Source organism: Pteropus vampyrus, unplaced genomic scaffold (assembly GCF_000151845.1).
Source record: "Pteropus vampyrus isolate Shadow unplaced genomic scaffold, Pvam_2.0 Scaffold50, whole genome shotgun sequence".
NCBI classification, from domain to species: domain Eukaryota; kingdom Metazoa; phylum Chordata; class Mammalia; order Chiroptera; family Pteropodidae; genus Pteropus; species Pteropus vampyrus.
The window spans coordinates 3,550,162-3,574,342 of NW_011888831.1; the positions used below are offsets into that span (position 1 = coordinate 3,550,162).

The 24,181-nt window shown below is 46.0% G+C and overlaps 1 protein-coding gene across 8 annotated transcripts in view; it reads right to left on the minus strand.

Annotated features, from left to right (window-relative positions):
• RAP1GAP2 (RAP1 GTPase activating protein 2) overlaps positions 1 to 24,181 on the minus strand; it is a 196,730-nt gene that overhangs the window by 154,172 nt on the left and 18,377 nt on the right. For 7 of the 8 annotated variants that reach the window (XR_002780235.1, XR_002780234.1, XM_023530466.1 and 4 more), the window contains exon 2: positions 23,655 to 23,690. Coding sequence is in view for 5 of the 8 variants with exons in the window: in XM_011359832.2 (XP_011358134.1) it covers positions 23,655 to 23,690 (36 nt within the window). In the remaining 3 variants the exon portion in view is untranslated. Of the gene's footprint in view, positions 1 to 23,431; positions 23,557 to 23,654; positions 23,691 to 24,181 lie in introns of those variants that run through there. The other variant, XM_023530467.1, reaches the window with a different exon arrangement.

A 24,181-nucleotide genomic window follows, 5' to 3' on the forward strand; every position in this document is an offset into this window, starting at 1 on the left:
GTAGTAAGGACTATGGGCCAATGCTACAGAGGTGTTAGACATAGCACCTGAGATTTTCTCCTCGAGGCTGTGAAGAGCATTGAAAGAGAATTTAAAATGAAATGGTTTTTTTTCTCTGGTGATCAGTGTCAGGCAATGTACTACCTAATGTCACTCTTCCTAGTTCCAACTTGGGAATCACTGTGCCAGCCCATGTACTTCCACCTTCTTCCTTTCCTCCTCTGAAGCTCAGAGAAGAAGCAAAGGGCTCAGATGGTCCCCTTGTGGGACAGCGCTCTGCCCCATTCTATGGTCACCTCTGGAGGAGTCACTGCACCCATCTGGAGAGGTCCATGGCCTGGTGTAGGTCACCATCCCACCCATCCAAGGAGCGGCTCTAAAGGCAGGTTGCCCTGAGCAGAAGAATTACCTTAGAGGGTAATAAGTACCACCTACTTGGTACAGCATTTTACAGTTGCAAGCACTCTCACACCTATCACTCCACTGGAAACTCAGAGCTCTGTAAGGAAGGAATATTAATATCATTCCCATTTGCAAGATGAATAAACTGAGATCCAGACAGGTTCACTCTTCCATCCAGGTTCACACAGCTACTTACTAAGAAGCAGAGCTGAGACCCAGATACAAATGGTCCCCATATACACCAACTCCTACAAAATCCAAAATGGAGAGGACTAGAGACTCCAACCGATGAGGAGATAACTCAGCCAATCAGAGACTCATCATGCCTGTCACCAGATGAAGTGGCATCTGCTCTTCTGCCTGTTCAGTACCCAAACCCCTCCTTCTGGTTGACAGATGTTGATTTCCCCTTGCTGCTGGGTTTGGTGGTTCAGGTGGGACTGTCCCTCCTTGAACCTACCCAGCCTGAGATCTAAGGTGGGTGTGTGGTCCAGGCCTGGCCAATACATGTACTCTATTCAAAAGTCCACAGTGATTGCCTCAGGGATGGGCATATTCACCTAGTTGGTCCAAAGAGTATGAACACTTGAATTTTTGCTGGCAACATAGAAAGAAGAGGCTTACTACCTCCTGGGGTTTCCAAAGTCAGTAGCTGTCTTATGAGAGGAGAGTTGCCTGTGAATGAAGTGAATGCAGAGGAAAGCAGAGCCAAGAGATAGAAACAGATTGTCTGATGATATTTTCTGACCCACCTGGATCCAGCCAATCCTGAAGCCACCTTTCTTAAATGTATTAATTACAAGAATTTTCTTGAATTTATTTTTCCTTTTGATGTCTTTCTTTTTTCTGAAGCCTTATTGAGTTAGATTTCTGTCACCAGTAGTCCAGTTAATTAACATACCAGATCTCTACCCAATGGGCAAGGAAATACATAAAGGAGCAAAATAGCAGCTTTAGGCAAGTAAGAAGGTCCCATCATTCCTTCACCCAACAGAGCATCCCCCCAAAGAAGGCTATGAACAAGACTTCCCAAGAGGAGCTTCTGGAGCTCCTTCCCCAACACCAAACAGACTCAGATGCACCAATCCACTCCATGAGTGACAGGCTTGGGGACAGTCCTCTCAACTCTACTTCAGAGGAAGGCAGGGTGGCACAAATCTGACTCTGTAGGTAAAACAGGAATTTCTCCCTTCCCCTTCTCTGTCAGCATGTAGGTCACTCATTCTCATCTTTATTCAGTAAAATAAAGGACTATTCAAGGAAAAGTTTGGGAAAAAAAGGAACATTCAGACAAATGTTCCAAAATGTGGTACATTCTACAAAACAACTTTGCTAGGTCTGCTGTTCTATATTTAAAGATACTAAAGAGATATGACAACCAAGTGCAATGAGTGACCATTAATAATAAGTCAATAATATAATCTAATATACGATCTATATTTAAATTGGGGGAACACTTGAATATGGAATGTACATTAAGTAATAGTATTAATATTAATTTTCTTATAGGTGATAATAGCATTATGTTTAGGTCGGCAAATGTCATTATTTTGGGGAGACACCTGATGAAGTACTTAGGTATGAAGTATTATGATATCTGCAACTTACCTCCTCTATTTTACTATCATTATACAGAGAAAGAGAAAGAACAACTGTGGCAAATGTTTGTAAGTGGTGAGTGTGAATTAATATAGGCATTCATTGTATTATTTTTTTCATTTTTGCACAGGTTGATAATTTTTAAAACAAAAAATTGAAAAAAAACGCATCACCCTAGCTTATACCTGCCCTCAAATTTGCACATATGTGCACGTGTCCAGGGACCGCACATGAACACACATGAATACATTCTGTGACACAGCAGACTGGTGTGCAAAGAGCACTGGGTCAGAGTCAGTAGAAACAGCCTTCAGAGCAGATCTGTTCCCTCATTATTTGTACATCCCTTTCCAAGGCTGTTGTCTCAGCTGTAAAATGAGGGCTGAAGATATAGTATGAGCGTTTAGGAGAATGGGGCAGTAGAGAGAAGGGGTTAAGAACTAAAATAAAGGCAGAGGCTTAGATGAGATGGTACTTTCTATCTTAAAGTCCTTTCTAAAGAAGTGAATGTAGGTGACAGAAACCATCTCTTAGGTCACCCTCTTCCCACCCAATTGCCCAGGTCTCTCAGAGGACCCAGTCTTGACCTTGGGTTTAAGATTAGCAGGCAACACCCCTGGACTAGCCCAATGAGAACTGGCCTCTCAGTTCGATCAGCAAAGGAAATGCATTTAGGCTTCAAACAGCTTCCCCAAGAGACTCTCAAGGCAGAACCTGTGACTTAATAACTGTGAAAGGATGAAAAGCCAAGGTCAGCCCCTCTGAACTTGACTAGAGTCAGTGCATTCAATCTCACAATTAGCTTGCTGGCCACGCCCCCAGTCAACAAAGCTCTCTGGATTCTGAAAAGTGAGAGGTTGAGGATATTCTCAGCAAAAGACCATCCTGCAAAGATCCCAGGTGGGTATAGGAACTTCAGAGAGTAACAGTCCACTGACTTCTGGGGGACTGAGCCGAAATGGCAGAGGGTGTGGCAGGCAATGCACAGCTGGAGAAACTCAGGGTGAGAAACCAGAGAAACACAATCACGACAAAGAGATAGGCTGTTTCAGCCAACAGACTGGCAAAATGTACACACCTACTAGTGGTGAGTGTAGATACTGGAAAGTGATTTAGCAGTATTTTTAAAATAAAAAGACACCTACCCTATCACCTAGCAATATTGCCTCTAAGATTTACTCAAGTCTAGAGAAATGCATGCACACGTGTATAGAGATAAGTATGAGGATGTTCACTTAGGCACTTTCTCTAAGAGTAAAAAATACCGGAAACAACCATTTAGAGGGGAAACATAAATAAATGGGATATATTCATAAGCGAGATACTATCAATGGTTGGAAGGAATGAGCTGTCTACATATATGGACATCTATAGTTACTTAAGATGCATGTAAAAATATTTTTTAAATATCTAGCAAAATATGTACCAAACTCTGAGCAGTAACTATTCTGGAGAGGATAGGAAGGAACTGGCATTGCTGACTACAAGAGACATCCCACCTGGCAGGAGGCTTTAAGAGACCAAGCTCTTTTCCAACAGCCTTAACTCTGACAGATGACAAGTCAAGAGGTCAACACCAGGCTGTAGCCAGTTCAGCCTCCACTGAGAAAACACTCAAAGGGCTTATCCTAAACACAGGGTAGGGTAGATGCTTTCTCTTTGTCAATTAAAATGGCCCTTTCCTAGTAGTCCCTATGATGAGCTCTCCTGCTGTTTCATGTAATCTGCTTTGCTGTCCAGTTCTCTCTTCTTTCTCAGTTAAAGCCCTAGTTCCCAGTGTTAGGGATGACATGAAGCCCAGTCTCCTTGCCGGAGGAGCTGGCGGTGAGCAGAGCATGACACGGGGAGGCAGACCCAAGGAGTTATGAAGTGAGGAGTCCCAAAAGTATTCTCTGCTGATGGGGGTCACTCTTTTCATGGAGAAGCCAGGGAGCAGGGGTAGGCAGCAGAGATAAGAAACAGTATCTTCCTAACCCTAACTCACCACGCCCTCCATCTGAGCTACATCAGGAAAGCAAGTAATTAATCACTGAGACAGGAAGCAGCTGCACCAGGGAGCAACGGGAGAGGGGAGGAACAGAGACTGAGAGAGAGCAAGACTGAGAAGCAAAGAGGGGAAAGACAGAAGATACCAAAACACAGGGCAGGAACAATCATCACTGGAGGGGAGATGAGCCAAGAAACACTGAAAATAACACAGCAGAGGGAGCAAAACAGTCAGGAAATCGTAACCTGCTCTTCTGGCCCTGGCCAGGTTTCCCATATTCGTTGACCTTATCTCCCCAGAGGGCAGGAGCATACATCCTGAATTACAAACCAGAGGTCAAGGTACCTACTCTCCCACTTACCAGCCTGGCCACCTCCGAGAGCAAGCAGTCCTAGGCTCACAGCGCCACCTACTGGCTCAAGGGAGAACTGTCTCTGTTCCCATCTTGCCCAACCACCCAGGACGTGCCCACCAACCTCCCATCCCATCCCTCGCCCCTCCTCCTTCCTCTTCACACCTGCCAAGCCTGTTCCCACCTCTAGGCCTTTGTACATACTGTTCCCACTGCCTGAAATGCTCTTCCCCCAGGTATCCTCGTGGCTGTCTTCTCTTCCTTTGTATCTCCATCCGAACGTCATTCCTATGGAGAGGCTGTTCCTGACCAGCCACCTAAAGTAGCCCCTTGCGCCCAGGCCCCCATCACCGAACTGTACTGTTTCCTTCACAGGACTGGACATTATCTGAGACCACCTAGGTTCTTTATTCTGTTCACGTCTACCCCCGCCCCAATAGAAAGTACCACGAGGCCCCAAATGGTCCACTTTTGTATGACTTGCACTCAGAACACCTTGGCAATAGTGCTGTTGGATAAATGGTTCCATATTCATTCAGCTGAGCTCTTCTGAGCTCGAAAACCCAACTTCAAACTCCACAAAGACAACCCACAAGCTTTTCAAACTCACCTTGTTCAAGGCCAAAGTCATTCCCCTGCAAACTGAGTTTCTCTGTCACACTCTCCGTAACCCACATGATAACTCTGCAAATCTTGGCATGAAACCCCAGTTTCTACAGGGCTCCTTTCACACTCCTCACATGAATCAGACACCTCATCTGAGGATTATACCTTCACATGGCTCTGGCCCAGTCCCTCTCACCAGGCCCTGGCCTGGTCCTCACAGCCCAGCCCCAGCCTGGTCCCCCCTGCCCAGCCCCAGCCTGGTCCCCCCAGCCACAGTCCCCTACCTCTGTGTTCCTCAGGATCAACAGTTTCCTCACCTCCCTAATCCATCCCCAGGACTCCCAAAGCGGCCTTGGAGACAAGAAGCCCCATGTCCTACTCTTCCAGGGCACCCGTCACTCCCTCAGCACCACATTCGAGACCTCCCTGAGCACAGTCCACACTTGCCTCCGTACTTGACTCACTGTTTCTCAAACAGTTCCATACACTTTCCTACCCTGTGCCTTTGCCCTTGCTGTTCCCTCAGTCTGAAAGGCCTCCTGAAACCTTCCTGCCCTAGGGGATTCCTTTTCAACCTTCAAATGTCTCCTTCTGGAAGCCTTCCCATAGTGATTCCACCATAGGAAGAATTCACTGCTTGTCCCATATCTCTACTAACATTGGCTGTTAAATGTCGGTCTCCCCCAGAGATTGTGAGCTCCTTGGGCACAGGGACCAGGTCCTGAATCACCTAACCACTTTCAGTGTATGAGCTCATTTAACCCTTAAACATCCCTCTAAGGTAGAGACTCACATCAACTTCACTTTCCAGATAGTGAAACAGAAGCTCAGAGACGTTTATCTAAGGAACCTCATCAGTGAGCGGCAGAGCCAGGATCCCCAGCACCTAAAACAGTGCCTGGCAAAGGTAGGTGTCCAATGAATGAATATTCATTAGATAAACAAGCACTTTCGCTTCTAGTGCATCAGACCTTGGTGTTGTTCACAGCTCAAAGGCATGAACATCCTCTGTTCTTGCTTTCTCTATTCCAATTCTGATCCAATTATATCTGCAAAGTTTCTCCTCCTCTCTCCTTCTCCCTCCTCCTGTCCAAACTGCTAGCCAAAAATGACCCTGCTGTGGCAGGTGAGAGAAACACTAATGATAAGCCTATGTTTAAAGGGGGTTAGGGGGACACGATACATTTTTAGGCGAAAGTGGACACTGAACAGAGGCAGCCTTCAAAGATTTCAGATGTTCCTTTCAAAATGGCCACAGGCGTCTCACCTATCTCCTCCTCCTCTTCTCCAACCAAACCTCTTTACTCTGTTCAGTTAACAGAATTTGTGACCAAGACACTATTTCCTATTTAACTTTGTAGTTTTCCCATTCTGTTCAATCAGTAACTGCTCCAGTATTCTTTTTGCACTCTTTCCAGCTGCCTTACATATTAAACCACCACATGACCATCTTTTTTGACCTTCACTTGATGGGTATCTGTCCAGAGCGGAGAGTTCTGGACAGCTAACCCAGAGGGGAGCATGCAGTGTGTGGCTCCTTGAGAAGTTGCAGTCAACCCACATTATCCCGTATGCTCAAGGCTCGCCCACAGCAGACACAATAGTACCTACTCAATACTTGCATTTGACTGGGAGTGGACAGTGAGACACTAAGAAAAAGATGATTTTTTAACTGAATTACAATCCTAAGTTTTTCTTACTCAGACATTTATAAATTTTTGAACCCATACCATGTGGGAGGCGGGGTGTGCAGACATTGCTGGGGCTTCCCTGACAAAGCCTGGGTCCCAGGTCACTCCACAGAACTTAGGAGTGATTGGAATCTCACTCCAACTCATACTGGCTGTGTGACCAGGTAGGTCATTGAACTGCCCTGAGCCTTGGCTTTTTCCTTTTTGAAATGGGAAGAACTTCAGGATCCACTTCACAGGGCAGTTGTGAGTATGAAATGAGGTGACAGAGCCAGTGCTATTTTTGTTGCTGTCATAATGGAATGTGGCATCAGCCATGCTTGTGCCTTTTTGGGGGACTGTGTTTCTGAGTAGATTTGACTGTGAGAGTAACCATAAGTGACAGGTGTGTGTGTGTGGTCATAACTGAATGCATGTACCTGATTGTGGGTATCTGAGTGTGAATGCAAGAGACACCAGGGTCCATGACTATTACACTTGAACTGGATGTCCACTGGTTCTCTCCGCTCCTGTTCACAGGTCAAGGGAGCTGTGTGTGAGCTCCCAGCTACCGAAGATACCAGCTCATAGCTCCCTCCTCAGTGCCACCTAGTGGTACCTGATTTGTGCAGCGCAGACATCTGACCTGGAGGTCTGGGAACATCTTGGCAGCATGTGACGAGTCACAGACTAGGTAGAATCTCTGGGCTTGTCTAGACCTTGGAAGACCACCAGGGATGTCTGGCCTTCAGTTTTGACCAGTGTTATCCAAGAGAACTTTTGGTGATGATGGAAATGTTCTGTATCTGTGCTGTCCAATACAGTAGCCACTAGCTACATGAGACTGTGGAGTACTTGAAATGTAGCCAGTGCTACTGGGGAACTGAATTTTTCATTGTATCTAAATTTAATTAATTTCCATTTAAATTGCCATGCGTGACTGTATTGGACAGCACTGGTCTGGAGGACTGTTTGAACCCTGGGATCCAGTTATGCCTCAAGCCAGACAAACTAATTCCTTGAACCTCCCAGTTACAAGAACTAAGACACTCTCTTTTCATGCCAGCTGGTTCCACCTGGATTCTGGCCACTTTCGCAAAGAGTCCTGACCAATCAGATGATGACCAACTGACCAATCGGATCCTCTTCTAGGGCTTCTGACTATAAAAGCACTCAGAGGAGGCAGTCGGAAGCAGTGGGCATCTGCTACGGAAAGACAAGAGGAGCCAAGCCCCTGGAGTTGCTAACGGGTCCCAGGCACGCCTCTAAGATGGGGCACACCCCAATCCTGGAAGAGATGGAAGGACACGAGACTGAAGAGCTATCCAGGACCTTTCTGCGCCTCCTAATGCAGACATGAGTTTGAAAACAGATAAACCTCGTTCAGTCCCCGGATTGCTAGTTGTGTGACCTTAAACAAGCTACAACCTCTCTGAGGGTAATTTTCCTCATCTGTAAAATAGGAATCAGAGCACATACATCGCAGGGGTTGGCTGAGGATCCAGATTAATGCATATAAAAACATTTCACACAGCATAGTTGCACAGAGTAAGCATGCAGTGTTTGCTAAAATTATTATTCTTCCTATATAGTTTTATATCAAACCATCATCATCTAAGTTATTACAACCTGAAAGAAAACTAAGTAATAGAACAATTTCCTAGGTCGCCCAGATGCCATGCTGGGGCATACTCCTTGGCTACTCCTTTCCTCCTAAGTCCAGGCCAGCCTCCACATTTTACAGATTCTACCCTGTGGCATCTTGCAGCTAACTGTCTGTTTCCATACCCTATTTGAAGCCACCTTCATATCTCTCTTGAGCGGTAGCTGGTCCATGTCCATCCACTTCCAATAGGGTCCCGTTGGGTCCACCCTAGCAGCCACAGTGACCTTCCTACAAAGCTTAGATGGAGTCCCTCCACACCTCTACTCAAAACCTCCAACTATCTCCCCATAGTTCAATAAATTGAACATACACTGAAGTCTGATATTTGAGGCCCACCACCACAACCCAGCTCCCTACCCTTTGGACCTGAATCCTCACTCTTCTGAGACCCCAGCCTTACCTAAGTTTACCTTAGGCAAACCTTGTACTTCTTCACCCCTGAGCCTGTACAAGATTCAACAGATCAATGGAATCAAACAGAAACCCAGATAGATATCTTTGTATATATAATAATTTAGTGGTGGAAATGGAAATATAAAGTGCAGTACTGGAACAAATTACTAATTATTTGGGGGGAAGTTATAATTTCATCTCTCATCTTACCCCAAACTAATGGATTAAAGAGTTAAATGTGAAAAGGAAAGGAAACTGTTGAAAGAAAGAAAGAAAGAAAGAAAGAAAGAAAGAAAGAAAGAAAGAAAGAAAGAAAGAAGAAAGAAAGAAAGAAAAGAAAAGAAAAGAAAGAAAAGAAAAGAAAAAAGAAAAGAAAACATATTGGAAACCATCGACTTTCTGGGTGGAAAAGGACTTTTCTAAGAATAAAAATAACAAAAAAAGTCACAAATGAAAAGAGTGACAGATTTTATGATCTTAAAATTTAAAACTTTTGCACTAAAAAACAACAGAGTCAAATTTATTGGCAAAGGGTAAACTGAAAAAGATTATTTGGAAATAAAAATATGAATGACAAAGGGTTAACAGCTTTAATTAAAAGAGAGTTCTAATGAAGCAATAAGAAGGATATGAACATCCCGACAGAAAAACAGGCAGAGTCCTTAAGAAATATTTTCTCAAAAAAAATTTAAAAATAAATGTGTGAAAACATTTTACCTTTAATGGTTGCCAAAAGAAATAATCAAAGATACATAAAAATATTTATATTCAAGGATGTTTTTGCAGCATTACTTATTCATGCTGCAAGTTTAAAATTGAAAACAATATTAATACCTAAAAATAAAGTAATTGTTAAATAAATTATTGAACATCATCATGACAGAATGACATGCGATATTTTCATCATGTTTTTAAAGGATATTGAATGGTGTTGGAAATGTCATTATATAGTAAGTTTTAAAAGGAAACTAAAGAACACAAAGAGACTGTAAAGAAACACATCAAAATGATAATATTTTTGGTTGTGGGTCATGGGTTTTTGTTTTCTCATCTCAGTATTTGTATATATTTTCTAAATCTTCTACAGTGAGCATGCACTATTTTTATAATCAGGGGTAAAAGCTATTTTTAAAAGGGGGAAAAAGACTGTACCAATATAGGGAAATGATTGTGATACAACACAGAAAAAAAAGAGAAGAGAAGCATATCCACCTGCGCCTGCAGAGACTCCAGGAGGCCACGAGAGCTTTCCTTTGCTGTGGCCAGTCAAATCAATGTAAAAATTAAATATCAGTGAGGACATGGGGACGAGGACTCTAGTAGAATCCTCACACATCCCAGGTAGGAGTATAAATGGCCAAACCTCTCTTGAGGGCAATCTGGTGACATCTGGCAGAGCTGTAACCCAACAGCCCCGCCTCCAGGTCCGTCCCCATATGACTTCTCAGGCAAATGCACTGAGAAGGGTCACAGGAGGGGACAGTCACTACAGCGTTGTTTGCACTATTAGAAAATGGAAGCAGCCTAAGAGTCCGTCAATAGGAAATACAATAAGGGAAACAAAAAATGTGATAATATTGCACAAACAAATATTATGCGGCAATCAAAAAGAAGGAACTCGATATGTGACATCATGAATAGGTTCCAAAATCCATGTGGAGGAGTACAAAGGTAAGAACTATAATGGCACCAACTAACACATATAGTGTACTCTACGTCCCCACACTGTTCGAAATACTTGACATAGGTAAGCTTACGTAATCCCCCAAATAACCTGACAAGAAGATTTTAGGTTTTACAATTCCCATTTTAAAGATGACTAAACCGAGGCACAGAGAAATTAAGTAACCTGCCTGAGGTATCACAGGTGGTAAGTGGCAGAGCTAAGACCTGAACCCCAGCAGTCTGATACCAGAACGCCACCATGACACCCACATAAATTCAAAAGGACATCACGCATGCGGGTTTTTCATACACACAAAAAACTATATAGTGTTTCTAGATACCTATCTGTAAGTGTGAACATATTAAAAACACGACTGAAAAAAAAACACACCAAATTCCTGTGTACCTCTATGGACAGAAGAGACAGGGTAATGGGGCCAAGAAGGAGTGATTACAGGAACTTAAATTTATGTCTTACTTTTTTAATTTAAAAATAAAGCTCAAAAAGTTAAATATAGAATTACCATATGATCCAGCAATTCAGCTTCTGGGTATAACCCAAAAGAACTAAAAGCAGGGACTCAAACAGATATTTTTGCACTCATGTTCATAGCAGCATTATTCGTAACAACCAAAAGGTAGAAACAACCTCAGTGTCCAGCGACAGATGAATGAATAAACAAAATGTGATATATACATACAATGGGATAGTATTCAACCTTAAAAAGGAAGAACCTGCTACAGCATGGATGAACCTTGAAAACATTATGCTAAGTGAAATAAGCCAGACATAAAAGAGCAAATACTGTATGATTCCACTTACAAGAGGTACCTAGAGTAGCCAAATTCACAGAAAAAACAGAAAGTAGAATGGTGGTTGCTAGGCACTGGAGGCGAGGGAGAATGGGGAGTTAGTGTTTAGTGGGTACAAACTTGGGGATAATGAGAAAGTTCTATAAATGGAAAATAATTTCTAGAAAAGTTCTGGAAGTGGTGACAGTTGTGCAACATTATAAACATACTTCATGCCACTAAATGGTACATTTAAAAATAGTTAAAATAGTAAAATTTTACATTATGTATATTTTACCACAATTTTTTAAGAGGTTTGGTGAAAATGAAATAGAATGTTAACAGCTGTCAATTCTGGGTCATCAGTACTCAGAGGCTTGCCATGTCATTATTGTGAAAATCAAACAAACAAAACAAGAACCTCAGCACAGCCGAGGATGTGGACACAGGGCCCATGGCAGGCCGGGCACCCCTCCAAGCCAGCTCAGGCCCTTTCTCTCTCTTCTCTCTGCCTATTTTTACCGCATTATGGTTGCTATGGAAACAAGGAGCACCTTGGGCTCCCAGAGCTCAGCCCAGGTGCTGCTAACTCCAGGAATAATGTCAGAGTGTGAGTAAAATAAAAGCCCCGATTACCCAGGCTTCGTACACACACACGTCTGCCCTCCTGATACATTTATGGATTGATGGCGTGTTCGCACGTGTACCTGCACATGTCTGTCCTCAGCAACAGGCCTAGGTCTGGGTACACATTGTTCCAGTTTGCCCCTCTGGGTATGCGTGCATGCATGTGGACATATCATGTGGTTACATGTGTCCACACAGCCCGGGATTATTATTACTGATACCAGAAGTACTAAGGCAGGTAACATTTACCAAGTGCTAACTGTGTACCAGGCACTGTGCTCCATGTCTCACCTGCACTAACTCCTTTAAACTTCACAATAGTATCTACATGTAGTTACTATTATTATCCCCAGACAGAGAGACTGAGGCACAGAAGTCGTGGAACTTGCCCAAGGTCACCCAGAGCACATGAACCTAATCACTGAATCTGTACTGTTGGGGAAGAGAGCTTTAAATGTCACCAGTTCCCAAACAGCTGCAAACCCAAACCCAGCTGCCTCAGAAGCACCACCTCTGGCCCTGATAACGTGCAGGTTTCCTGGCCCCACCCAGGGCCTGAGGAAAGCAGAGTCCCCTGCGTGCGTCTGCATTGCAACCAGGGTGGGCATTCACTGGTGAGCCTAGGTTGAGCTGGCTAACAGGGTTTGGACAGGGCATGGCAGGATGGGGACAGGGGCTGTCCCTTTAAGTCCTGTTCCTGGGCCCAGAAGTGGGTCTGGGAAAATCTAGAGCCTGAAGCTCCTCAGTTCCAGACGGCATCTGCTGCCGAGAAGGTGGCGATGGCTGCCGTGTCTCTCACACACACACACACACACACACACACACGCGCGCGCACACACACACACACTCCAAGGCAGGGCTCCAAAAGTCAGTTATGTGGCTTTGTGGCCTGCCAGGCACGGATTTCCGCCCACTCCACCCTCTCAAAATGAACTGGGCGTGGGGTGAAGGATGACACTGCGGTAACCTGTGGGTTCACAGCACAGCCCGAGGCAGGGAGGGGCCAGTCACCTCACCTGAACAACAAAACAGTGATGCAGCCTGGGCTTGGCACCCCAGAGGCTCCCACAGCCTTCGACCTCAAGGGGAAAAGGACACCGGCAGAAACCACTGGCCACCACAGGGCAGGAGAGAGAGAGAAGGAGAGAGAGAGGGAGAAAACTAAAGATGTACTGAGGCATAAAGGTCAAGTAACCTGCCCAAGGTCACCCAGCTGATAGAGTCAGGATTTAAACTCAGGCTGCCTGACCCCAAAGCCCACGACCTGGCCACTAAGATGGGGTTCACGGGTTGGAACTTCTTCTTCTGCACTTATTTTAGAACGCTGTCAAGGTAAATCTGGCTGGGCCTGGAGCCGTGGTTCTCAGCCTTTACACCTCTACCCCAGAAACTCGGCAACATCTGGAGACATTTTTGATTGTCACTACTAGGGGGTAGGTTGCCAGCATCTCATGGGAAGAGGGGATCCTTAAACAGTACTGATGCTGGGTCTCACCTGAAACATTCTGCTTTCTAGTTCTCACACTGGGCTCAATCTGGGCATCAGAATTTTTTTAAAACCTCCTGGGTGACAGCAAAGTGCAGAAAAGTTTGGGAACTGCTGCCCTGGGGGAGAGGGAGAGGATCAAACTACCTGGTGTGGACCAAAGACAGTGGATGCTAATGCCAGAAAGATGTCACTGGGGAATCAACACCACCAAAGACTGCCCAGCCCTCCACCAACAGGAAGTGGGGCTGCCCCCATGCCAGGGTTGGAGGGACAAGCCTGTGTGGAATCAGCACCAACAAGGTCTTCTATCTGTGCCAGAGAGGGCAGAGCTAGAAACAGCTTTGGGAATGATGAATTAGTCAGAGCTGGCAGAGCCCAGAGGAGAAGGTTAATTAGACACGCTTTGTCACCGTCTGGACAGGAGATAATGGGCCTGAGCTGGGAGGAGGGCGGGAGAGGACCAAACCCCAGTGGCAACTCAGTGACAGAGAAAAAAATGGATTCGGAAGAGAGAAAAGGTTAATTGAGAGTGAGTCCAATCTGGAGACAGAGCAGGAAATGACCAGTCAGCTGCTGAGGGACAAGAGCACCAGGGAAGGGGTGACCTGGCGAGAGGCACTAGGGGTTCGCCAGGGGAAGAGAGGAGCTGAGACCTGAAAGGAATGACACGCCCAGAGCAAATGTGGCACACGGATGACTCATGGGCTTAATCTGGCCTACAGGATAGGCCTCATATGGCTTTGTTTTTTAATTCTTGAGTTAGTTGTCAAGATTTTGCCTAAAACTCCAGATTTCTAGCTTCTCTTATGAAGTGGAAGATCTGGTGAGGCAGGCGGCATTCCGGCACAGCACTGCCGTGTGCTCGCCAGTTCCCCCAGGCCCCTCACGGTGGTGGTCTTCAGCCCTGCCAGATCCCTGCAGACATCAGATCTGTCTTCAGAAAGAAGAGATGAGGCCCTCAGCCAGAAAGCTACAAAAATGGAGGACTTGATAGAGGAGCAGGAAGGTGCCAGGCACTGCACAGAGACTGAGAGCTGATCTCTCGCGTTCTGATCCCGCGCCCACCACCTTCACGCTGTGCATCTCAAGTTAGGAACATCCCCGCCTGGGGTCTCAGTGTACTGATCTGTTAATAAGGAGGTTGAGGCCCATGACCTCTAGTTGTCCATCTTTACTCATGTCCACTGGGCTCCTGCAGGCAGCCCAGACCAACCCTTCTGGTCGTACTTTAGGATAAAGCCTAGAAAACCTGAACCCTTCCACCAAAGATCAGCCCAGGCAGGGAAAATTCCCAAGTATAGCCGAAGGGGCCAGGGATAGCCAGCTAGAGAGGAGAAGACTCGGGAAACGAGAAATACCTTTCAAAGTCCGACGGGCTATCAGGAGAAAGAGGGATTCGCCTTGTTTAAGGCTGTGGGACGAGGGACCAAGCAGGGGCAGTTACAGAGTCCAGATGAAAATAAAGGTCAGCTTTGAACAGAGCTGTATTGCAATACACCAGGCATCCTTAAAAAGCTGAGCTTCAGGAGACGAGCAAGAGGTGAGCAAACTCAGACCAGGTGACTAGTGTTAGAGGCACAAGGGGCACATGGTGGCCTATTTGATTTTTTTATATCAAGCCCTAAGGTTCAAGGACTCCAGAGATCTGCAGGTCTCTCCTGAAGGCTCCCCACTCTCTCACTCACCACTCCCAGGGAGTGCTGTCAGGAATTAGGCTCCAGACTCTACTTTCCAGAGAGGGAAGGTCTAGAAAAAGCAGAGAACAACCACTTCATTGCTCCTCTTGCCTCTCGCCATGATCACAGCCCACAGCCAGACCCAGCAAGCCCCACAGCCTGCCCTATCCCAGCACGGCTTCACCCGGGGCCCCTCAGAGGCAGAGGGAGCAGCTAGCTCCTGGGAGAAGACTTATCTACATCCCCTCCTCACACTCTCATCCCCACTCCCTGCTCCCAGCCCCAGAGGAGCCAGTAGGAGGAAGGGGATAGAAGGAAGCATGCACACGCACGCGCACACACACACACACACACATCTTCCACTCCCAGACACCTCTAAGTGCTGCCTCAGCTCCTGTCCATCAGGACACACCCAGGGGTCCACAATGTGAACAGGAAGCACAAGGGATGCACATGTGGGGAGTCAGAGCCTCTACCCAAGCCCAGTGGGAACAATTCTTCCCAGCCCTGGCCAAATCCAGATCCAAGTGACACGCCAGGCAGAGCCCCCTGACCTCCTCTCCATGAGACCATAAGTCTTACCGTCCAGGCCAGGCCAGTAGGCCTCTGGGCCTGGTGAGACCTATGAAAAAGCTGAATGCATGACCAGAGACATGGGGGTCCACAAGGACTCTTTCATGGAGCTGAATGGTGAGAGGGAGTCCCCCCGGTGATAGCTGACCTCGGGCTGGGAGGCCACAGGCTGCTGCATCTACATCCTGTTCTCCTGCATCCCTGCCTTCGTCCCCAGAAATGACATAGTTAACCCTGTCCCCTGGGACCAACAAGGACCATTCAGCTCACCAGCCACACAGAAAACACCCTCCCAGGGCCCCAGAAATAAGCAGAGCCCCTCCTGGCCACAGTCCCAAACCTGTCTCAGAAGAGCCCCAATGCGCAGTACCTACTGGCCACAGCTGCCAGCTGGCTCCCTGCCCACTCATTAGCAGATATCCACAGACCGTCAACACCCAGGGAGCTGTTTGTCCACCAAGAAATCAGAACAGGGACTCACCAAGGCTTCCTAGGCATGCTGGGGACCAGCCAGGATGAGGGACAGGAGCATTCAAGTCCTTGGAGTTTGCAGTCCTAGCTGCCTGGCAAATGGCACTCCAGGTGCTTCCCTAGTGCCTGGCAATGAAATCAGGCCACAGCCCAATTGCCGGCTAAGCACCCACCCGCTTTGCTTCTCCCTGTAGCCACTCACCCCCCGCGACTCCAGATCCCAAAACAGACATGTTCGTGGTTACCATAGGAACTCACTAAAGCCAAAAATGGCACCACACAGTCACCCACATGGACCCTCCAAGCTCATGTCCACTTGCACAGGCAAGTATACCACATGCCCACGCACACCTACACACTCCAACACTGTTCTCAGGCTCAAGGCCCACCCTAAAGAAATCAATGAACCAGTGCCTGATACTTGAAACAGAAATAGGGATGTTCCCCTTGGCCTCACCTAGAATGTGTGTGAAAGTGGGTTCCCTGAGTGTCCGGTCTGGCCAGCTGTCAGTTACAAGGGCAGCCAGTACGTACCTGAAGCTCACCTGCCAAAGGAGCTGAGCAAAATGGAGGCCAGAGCCTAGAACCACCACCAGCTCTGCCTGTAAGACCAGGAAGAGGGGCACTGCCTGGCTTGTTTACCTGACCACAGACCAGCTCTTGTAGCCTTTGAGATGCTGCTGCTGCTCCTCTCCTGTGTCCCCTTCTATTGGTTGAGGGGTGGGGGAGAGGAAGGTATAAGGATCAGGATCTAAGCCAGCCACACAAGAGAGGAAGTGTCAAGAAGGGAGCAGAAACGGTATATTCTGAGCCTTACTCCCTCCCTCATCTCCATAGATGGGACCAATATCTACCCAAGGTCTCACCTGAAAACCTGAGAGTCTTCACCTTAACCCCTCCCTGGCCCTCACCTCCCATAGCCATAGCAGCTCCACGCTGGGGAGTCTACCTCTGTGCCAGCTCCCCAGTCAGTCCACTCTCCTCAACCCCACTGCCCCTGCCTCAACCTCTCCAATGAGTTAGCAGAGAGCAGCCAGGAAAGCCCTTAGACTCAAATCCGGATACATTATTCCAGCTTAAAATCTTTCCATGGCTCCAGGTCACCCAGAGAAGCAAGCCCCACCCTCCACACACAGCCCTCCTACACTCCTAGACATGGCCCACCCTGCCCCGGCACTCCCACCCTGGTTTTTGGTCTGGTATTAATGACCATACCCAGACCCCTCCTGCCCCCACTGCCTGTGCGCATTGCCGCTGCCTTGAGTGCCTCTCTCTTCTCTGGGCTGACCTCATTCACCTTTGGAGATGGCTCAGGCATCACCAGGTCTCCAAGAAGCCCTCCTTCATACTCTCTGAGAACAGCTTTGTTAGCACCTGTCACATTCCACTATGATTATCTGTCTATATGTCTGTCTCCCTGCCGAGCTGTGAGCTTTCATGAGCAGAGACTGTGTCTTTTTCATCTTTGTTTTCCCAGCAACCCTGGGACCTATCACTGGGCTTGGAATGTTGGTACCCAGTAAAGAGAGCTGAACTGTTCAGCCTTCTAACCCCCAAGATATCAAACTCCCCAGTCCTTGACAATTCCAGCAAACTCTCAACAGATGTCCTAGGTGTGTAAGAGAGGAGTTGACTAAGATAGAGAAGCCCCAGAAGGTTGTTGAACATCTTTGTGGTGCCGCAAGGATTCTTATAATCCACAGTAAACAAAGACATGACGGAAGACAGGGAAATGGATTAGTGATCACGGCCTCAACCAATACATGAAAAAAAGCCATTAAATTGAAATAGAGGGCCAGACTGTGGAGGAATGGGCTTTCGGGAAGGAAGGCTAGAAAACTGGAAGCAGAGACTCAATGCATTGACATCTGGGCCCGGACTCTGTTCTCTCCCAACAAGATAAGAATGTGGCCATGCTAACAATACCAAGAGAACTCAGAGAATCAAATGTCTGTAAAGGTAATATTTAGATTTTGTTCATAATTCTCAGAAATGGGGATGGAAACGCTGAATTTAAAAGGGCTATGACATGGCAAAAAATCGAGCTTTCTAGATGAAGCAGGCCCCCATCCCCCATCCTGCATGAACGATGGCTCCAGCAGCTGCCATCAAGGACCCAAGGGGCCAAGGGAGGCTATGCTGAGACACACTGTGATTGCTCCTGCCCTGTGTGGTCAACTCACTTCTAAAAGGATTTTGGATTCTTAGCTAGTGAAATCTGAAACCTAGAGTAAGGGTGGCTATCTTCTGGCCAAACCACAAGACAGCTGAAATGCTGCCCCAGCCAGGCGCTCTCCTTCTTTCTCCTCAGGAAGAAACAAGAGGACAAAGTCACCTCTAGGCTCCATCACGAGCTTTCTCTTCAGAGATGCATTTCTAGTGACCAAGAGCTGGGACCACCAATTAAAAAGTTGGATTCTTTTTCCTACAAGGCAATAGGTTCTAGATCTCCCCATCATCAGGAGTGTGCATTATATTGTGTCCTCAGCAGTGGAGAGAGGCTGCACTGAACCATCCCCATGCTCACCCAGTCCCATGATGACCAGTCTCTGTGTGTCAGTCATCTCAGATGGCTGGAGCATGGCTTATCAGCCTGTGCAGCAAACAGATACACATATATCTTTCTTTGGCAAAGAGGCATGGTCTCTGAGAGGGAGGGTCATGGGGCAGCAAAAAGGAGTGGAGGAAAATATCTGAGGTTCCCAGATCAGGTCCTCACCCTCTGGTTGCTGCTTCAAAGACCTCCTTCAGCCAACCCCAGACACCTGGTCCTACCAACCTCGTCTCTCCTCTGGGGGAAATCTAGTTTAACTATGGCTCAACTATTACAGACAGGAACCTTAACCCAAGTTGACCCCAGAGGAAGCTAGAGAAGGGGGAGCCCTGCCTGCAGACCCTGCCTTTCTCTCCATCTCTCTACCTGCATGGAATGATAACCATGATGACCCCTAATCGACTCATTCAGCAAGTAGAGACTGAAAACCTCCTACGTGCCATGGTGTTAGATTCTTGGGAGCCAGAGATGAGTGTGCAGAGCCCCTGCTCTCAAAGACATCCATCTATTCATTCATGCATGCATTCATTTATTCAACAGCAAGCACCTACCATCATCAAGGTCCCCAGAGAAATACAAAAGGACAAAAGTCATGAAGGTAAACTCCTAGAATGTCAAAGCTAGAAAAAAGCAAGTTGGACACTAGTCCAACCCTCTCATTTTACAGGTGGGGAAACTGAGGTTCTGAGAGGTTAACAATCTGCCCATTTGCTAGCTTGGGGCTGGCCCTCCCAACTCTTTCTTCTGCATATCCTGCCACTGACCCCCTCTCCAGTGCTCCTGTGTGGCTCCATGCCCCCTGCATGCCTTGCCTCTGAGGGTCCTTGTGATTCAAGCACCACAGATCCCTCTCAACCTGGCAGGGGGATGAGCCCTCCCTCCCACAGCATTGTGGAGGCAGAGGTACACTCTGTGGCCAAGGCACACAGACTCTCTATATACATCAGGAAAATAGAATGGGAAAGTAGGGCAGGGTAGAGGCTGAGAACTTCCCAGCTCCAGCCTGGACTGAACCAGCCATGAAATACAGACCTGGATTCAAATCCCAACCATGACTTAATTGCTGATGACCTCAACCACATTTCCTAACTTCTCTGAGCCTCCATTTTCTCATCTGTAAAATGCAGAGACTAATAGTAGCTGTCTCGTGAGGTGGTTGTGAAACCTCAAGGAAACTGTGCAATGAAAACTTAGCACATAATAAGTGCCCAATAATGGTGGAGCCAGAACACCCATCTTCAGAGCTGCATGGCTCAAGGACACCTCCAGGAGGTGCACGGCTGTCTTCATGTCAAGGACACCAGGACCCTGGGGAAGGAGCCACTGCAATCAGGAACATGGACACCAGAGCCCACGGGTATCTCGTGCTCAGTGTGGGAGTCAATGGACTGCATTAGTAGAGAGAAAGATGTCTCATCCAGCAGAGGCAGAAAGAGGGAGGTGTCTTGGTGCCTGGGAGAGCCCTAGCATGTGCAGTTGGCCACCTAATGCACCTGTCAGTGAGCAGAGCCATACCCTGGGCATTGGGACAGAATTCCGTATGATATACTATCAGTGCAGGAGAGAAAGGGAGAGGGAGCGGGTACAGATCCTCCTTTCAGTCCCAATGGTAGTGGGAGGTGGCTGGATAAAACCTCCGATGGTATCTGCCCAGTCCACAATCCATCTTTCTTCTGTAAGAACTAACCTCCTCCACATAAAGAAAGTGCCACAGTGGCCATCTTTTATCCATAAAACGTCATCTTTCCAGCTAAACTGATTGGACCAAGGGTATACAACTGACCCAAACTGGAACAATCAGAATCTCTCTCTTTTTTAACAGCTTTATTGAGATGTAATCTATATACCGCGCAAGTCACCATTTTAAAGTGTACAATTCAAAGGTTTTTAGTATAGTCACAAGGTTGTACAACCATTACCACTCTCTAGTTCCAGAACATCTTCATCACCTCAAAAGAAGCCTGTATCCTTTAGCATTCACTTCCCTTATTTCCCCAACAGCCTCTCCAGCCCTAGGAAACCAATATCTATTCTCTCTCTCTCTCTCTGGATTTGCTTATTTTAGATATTTCATATAAATCGAATCATACAATATACGTTTTTCTGAGACTGACTTTCACTTAGCATAATATTTTCAACGTTCATCCAGGGTGTAGCATCTATCAAAACTTCATTCCTTTTTATGGCCAAATAATATACCATTGTATGGATATGCCACATTTTGTTTTTCTCTTCACTTATTGATGGACATTTGAGTTATTTATACTCTGGGTTATTATCAATAACCGCTATGAGCATTCCTGTAGGAGTTTCTATATGAACATATGTTTTCATTTCTCTTGGATATATACTTAAGAATGGAAGTGCAGAATAATGCTTTTTTTTCTTATAGATGTTTAATCACGCTCGCTACCCTCAGTCTCGGTCCCTGTCAGTGTTAGCGAGTTTAGGTAGTGTTTGCCTGATTCCCCTGGAGCTCCACGGTGTTCGGTCTCGGAGGATAACGGGGAAGGGAACTTCAAAAAAAAAAAAGAATGGAAGTGCTGGTCTCATGATAATTCTACGTTTAACTTTTTGAGCTGCACCATTTTATATTCCTTCCAGCAGTGTATAGGGTTACAATTTCTCTACATCCTCACCAACAGTTGTTATTATCTTTTTGATTATAGTCATTGGAGTGGGTGCGAAGTAATATCTCAATGTGGTTTTGATGTGCATTTCCCTGATGACTAATGATGTTGAACATCTTTTCATGTGCTTATTATCCATACATGTATCTTCTTTGGAAAAATGTCTATTCAAGTCTTTTGTCCATTTTTTAATTGTGTTGTCTTTGTATTATTGAGTTATGAGAATCTCTATATATTTTAGATATGAGTACCTTATCAGATATGTGAATTGTAAATATTTTCTACACTCTGTGGGTTCTTTTCACTTTCTTGATGCTGTCCTTTGTAACACAAAGTTTTTATTTTTAATTTTGATGAAGTTCAATTTATCAATTTGTTATTATTGTTGCTTATTCTTTTGGTGTCATATCTAAGAAACCATTTGGTGTCATATCTAAGAAACCTCATCTAAGATTACAAAGATTTTCATCTATGTTTTCTTCTAAGAGTTTTATAGTTTTAGATCTTACATTTAGGTCTTTGAGCCATTTTGAGTTAATTTTTGTATGTGGTGTGAGAGAAGGGTTCAATTTAATTCTATTGCATATGGATATCAGTTGTCCAGAACCATTTGTTGACTGTTTTTCTCTATTGATTTGTCATGACACACTTGGAAATCAATTGACCACAAATGTGAGGATTTATTTCTGAACTCTGAATTCCATTCTATTGATCTATATGTCTATCTTTATGCCAGTACCGCGCTGTCTTATTTACTGTAGCTTTACAGTAAATTTTGAAATCAGGAAATATAGTCCTCCAACTCTGTTCTTTTTCAAGATTATTCTTGAATTTCCATATAAATTTTAGGATCAGTTCATCAATTTCTGCAAAGAAGTCAACTGGGATTTCAATGGAGATGGGTTTCCAGTTCTTGGTCGACCCCTCCTGAGCTCTAGCTCCACCTCCTCCCCTTGAGTTCCCGGAGGCACTCTAGGATTTTTTCCATAACTTCCATCTTTTGCTTAACCAGATTACATTGGGTTTTGTTTCTTGAAATCAAAATAATCCTAACCAATACAGTAGAAACATGGTCCTACACATTGTCCCAAACAATCTCCTCAACATCACCTCCCCAGGGACCTCAGACTTGTCCCCCAGGTACCCAAAAACTCCAATCTCAATATTGGCCCATGTGCCCAGTTCTTCACTCCGCCCTGTAACTAGTTCCTTTCCAGGTTATATATATTATCTTTACCAGTTAAAACAAACAGGCCCTCAATAAATGCTTGTGAAATTGAACAAGATGTCCCAAGACAGCACCAAAAGAAAGACTCCTACCACTCTTCACCCTTTAGTATCTCTCCTTCATGCCTAGCACCTTATTTGATACACAGATAAGAAGCCCTAGGAATGCCAAATATTGTTGTGCCATTGAGACAAAGGAAACTGAAGTCCAGAGCAGTTGTGCCATGCCCAAGAGTGACCTGCCCTGAATGCTGGACTGTACTGATGCACACCCTATGCCAACCAGCACAGACTCAGGTGGGCCCATTGTCCCACTCCATCTTTAAAAGCTGCTTTAGAAGCCACTTCCTCTGTCAGTCTTCCAGAACCGCTCCCATTGCACCTATGGCATCAACTCTACAGAGCGACTGAAAGCTTTCAGAGGGCAGGGACAGTTTGCCATCCACCTTTGCCTTGCTAACTGCCCACCCTCACCCTTCTGAGCAAAACGAACCAGAGTGGGAAGCCTCTTATTTTGAGTCCCTTATATGCCAACTCTCAAGACTGGCTGTGTTTTGTCCAGCAACCTGTACCCAGGGGATACATGGTAAATGCTGGCAACTGGAAGGCACAAAAGAGGGAGGCCAGCCTGGAAAAACTTTTGACTGAGATGAAGGAGTCACAGGCAGGAAGATTTGCCTCCAAAGGAGAAATTTTTCATGCACGTGCTAATTCACATGTCGCAGGATAATACTTTGCGCTAGTGACCAATGCTCTTTTTCTCCTCTTAGAATTGCCCTCCTTTTCAATTCACTTCATTGGAGCAGATCAGTACTCATTGCCCAAGGAAGGGATACAGATGGAAGTTGAATTTTGTTAAGTCTCAAGGGAAAAAGAGATCAGGATGCAGACAAGATGGCACAATTTTCAGGTAGGTGGTAATGTCCGAAAACTCGATAGGACTAAAGCTTCACATAAAACTTGAGGTGATAGAAAATACAATTATCTTCCTTACAGCCCTAAATTGCAGCCTAAAAGTCACACCACTATACACATTCCCACCATTCTGGTACCTGCTGCTTCCATTCCAGCATCTGCCTTTCTCCAGATACTCCAGGAATCAAGAGCCTGGTCCAGCCTCCTCCAACCCAGAAGCCACCCAGACAGCGATGGAGAATCTGACAAATGCAATGACCCCACCCATGTTTCCTACAACTTAAGGGGAAACAAGGGCCCCAGAGGAGCTCTAATCTGCCATCATCTCTGACCTCTACATAACAGGAAGTGGCTACTTACTTGACCTTCAGGCTTGCCAGCATGGTCTTGTCGATCCTGCCAAGAGAAAAGCAAGGGCTTCAGTCAGTGCCAGGGCTGAAGGCTCTACCTAGCATCTGTAGGGGAAAGGTCCCTAGGCCAGTCCAGACTGCCAGATGATAGGGCGCTGCCACGGACAGCTTCTACAGCCCAGGAAGGGAGGGCTGTGAGCTCTGGGAGGGCTAGAGCCCCACATAGTTCTATGAGATGAGTACAGTTATTCTCCCCATTTTAGAAATGAGGAAATTGAGGTTCAGAAGGGTAAAATCACTGGCCCAGTTTGAATCCAGGTATCTGACTCCAGACTCAGGGATCTTAAGCATTTTGTATTGTATATAGCCTCTCTCTTCATGACCCCCATTCCACAAGTAGACTCTAAAATCTAGATTCATTGGTCACTAGCAGCTGGACATTCAGCACATAGCTATTTTCTGAGATCTGCTTTGGAAAGATGCCAGCACCCCTAACATTCCCAGCACCAGGAACCCTCCTGTTCTGAGAGCTGCCAG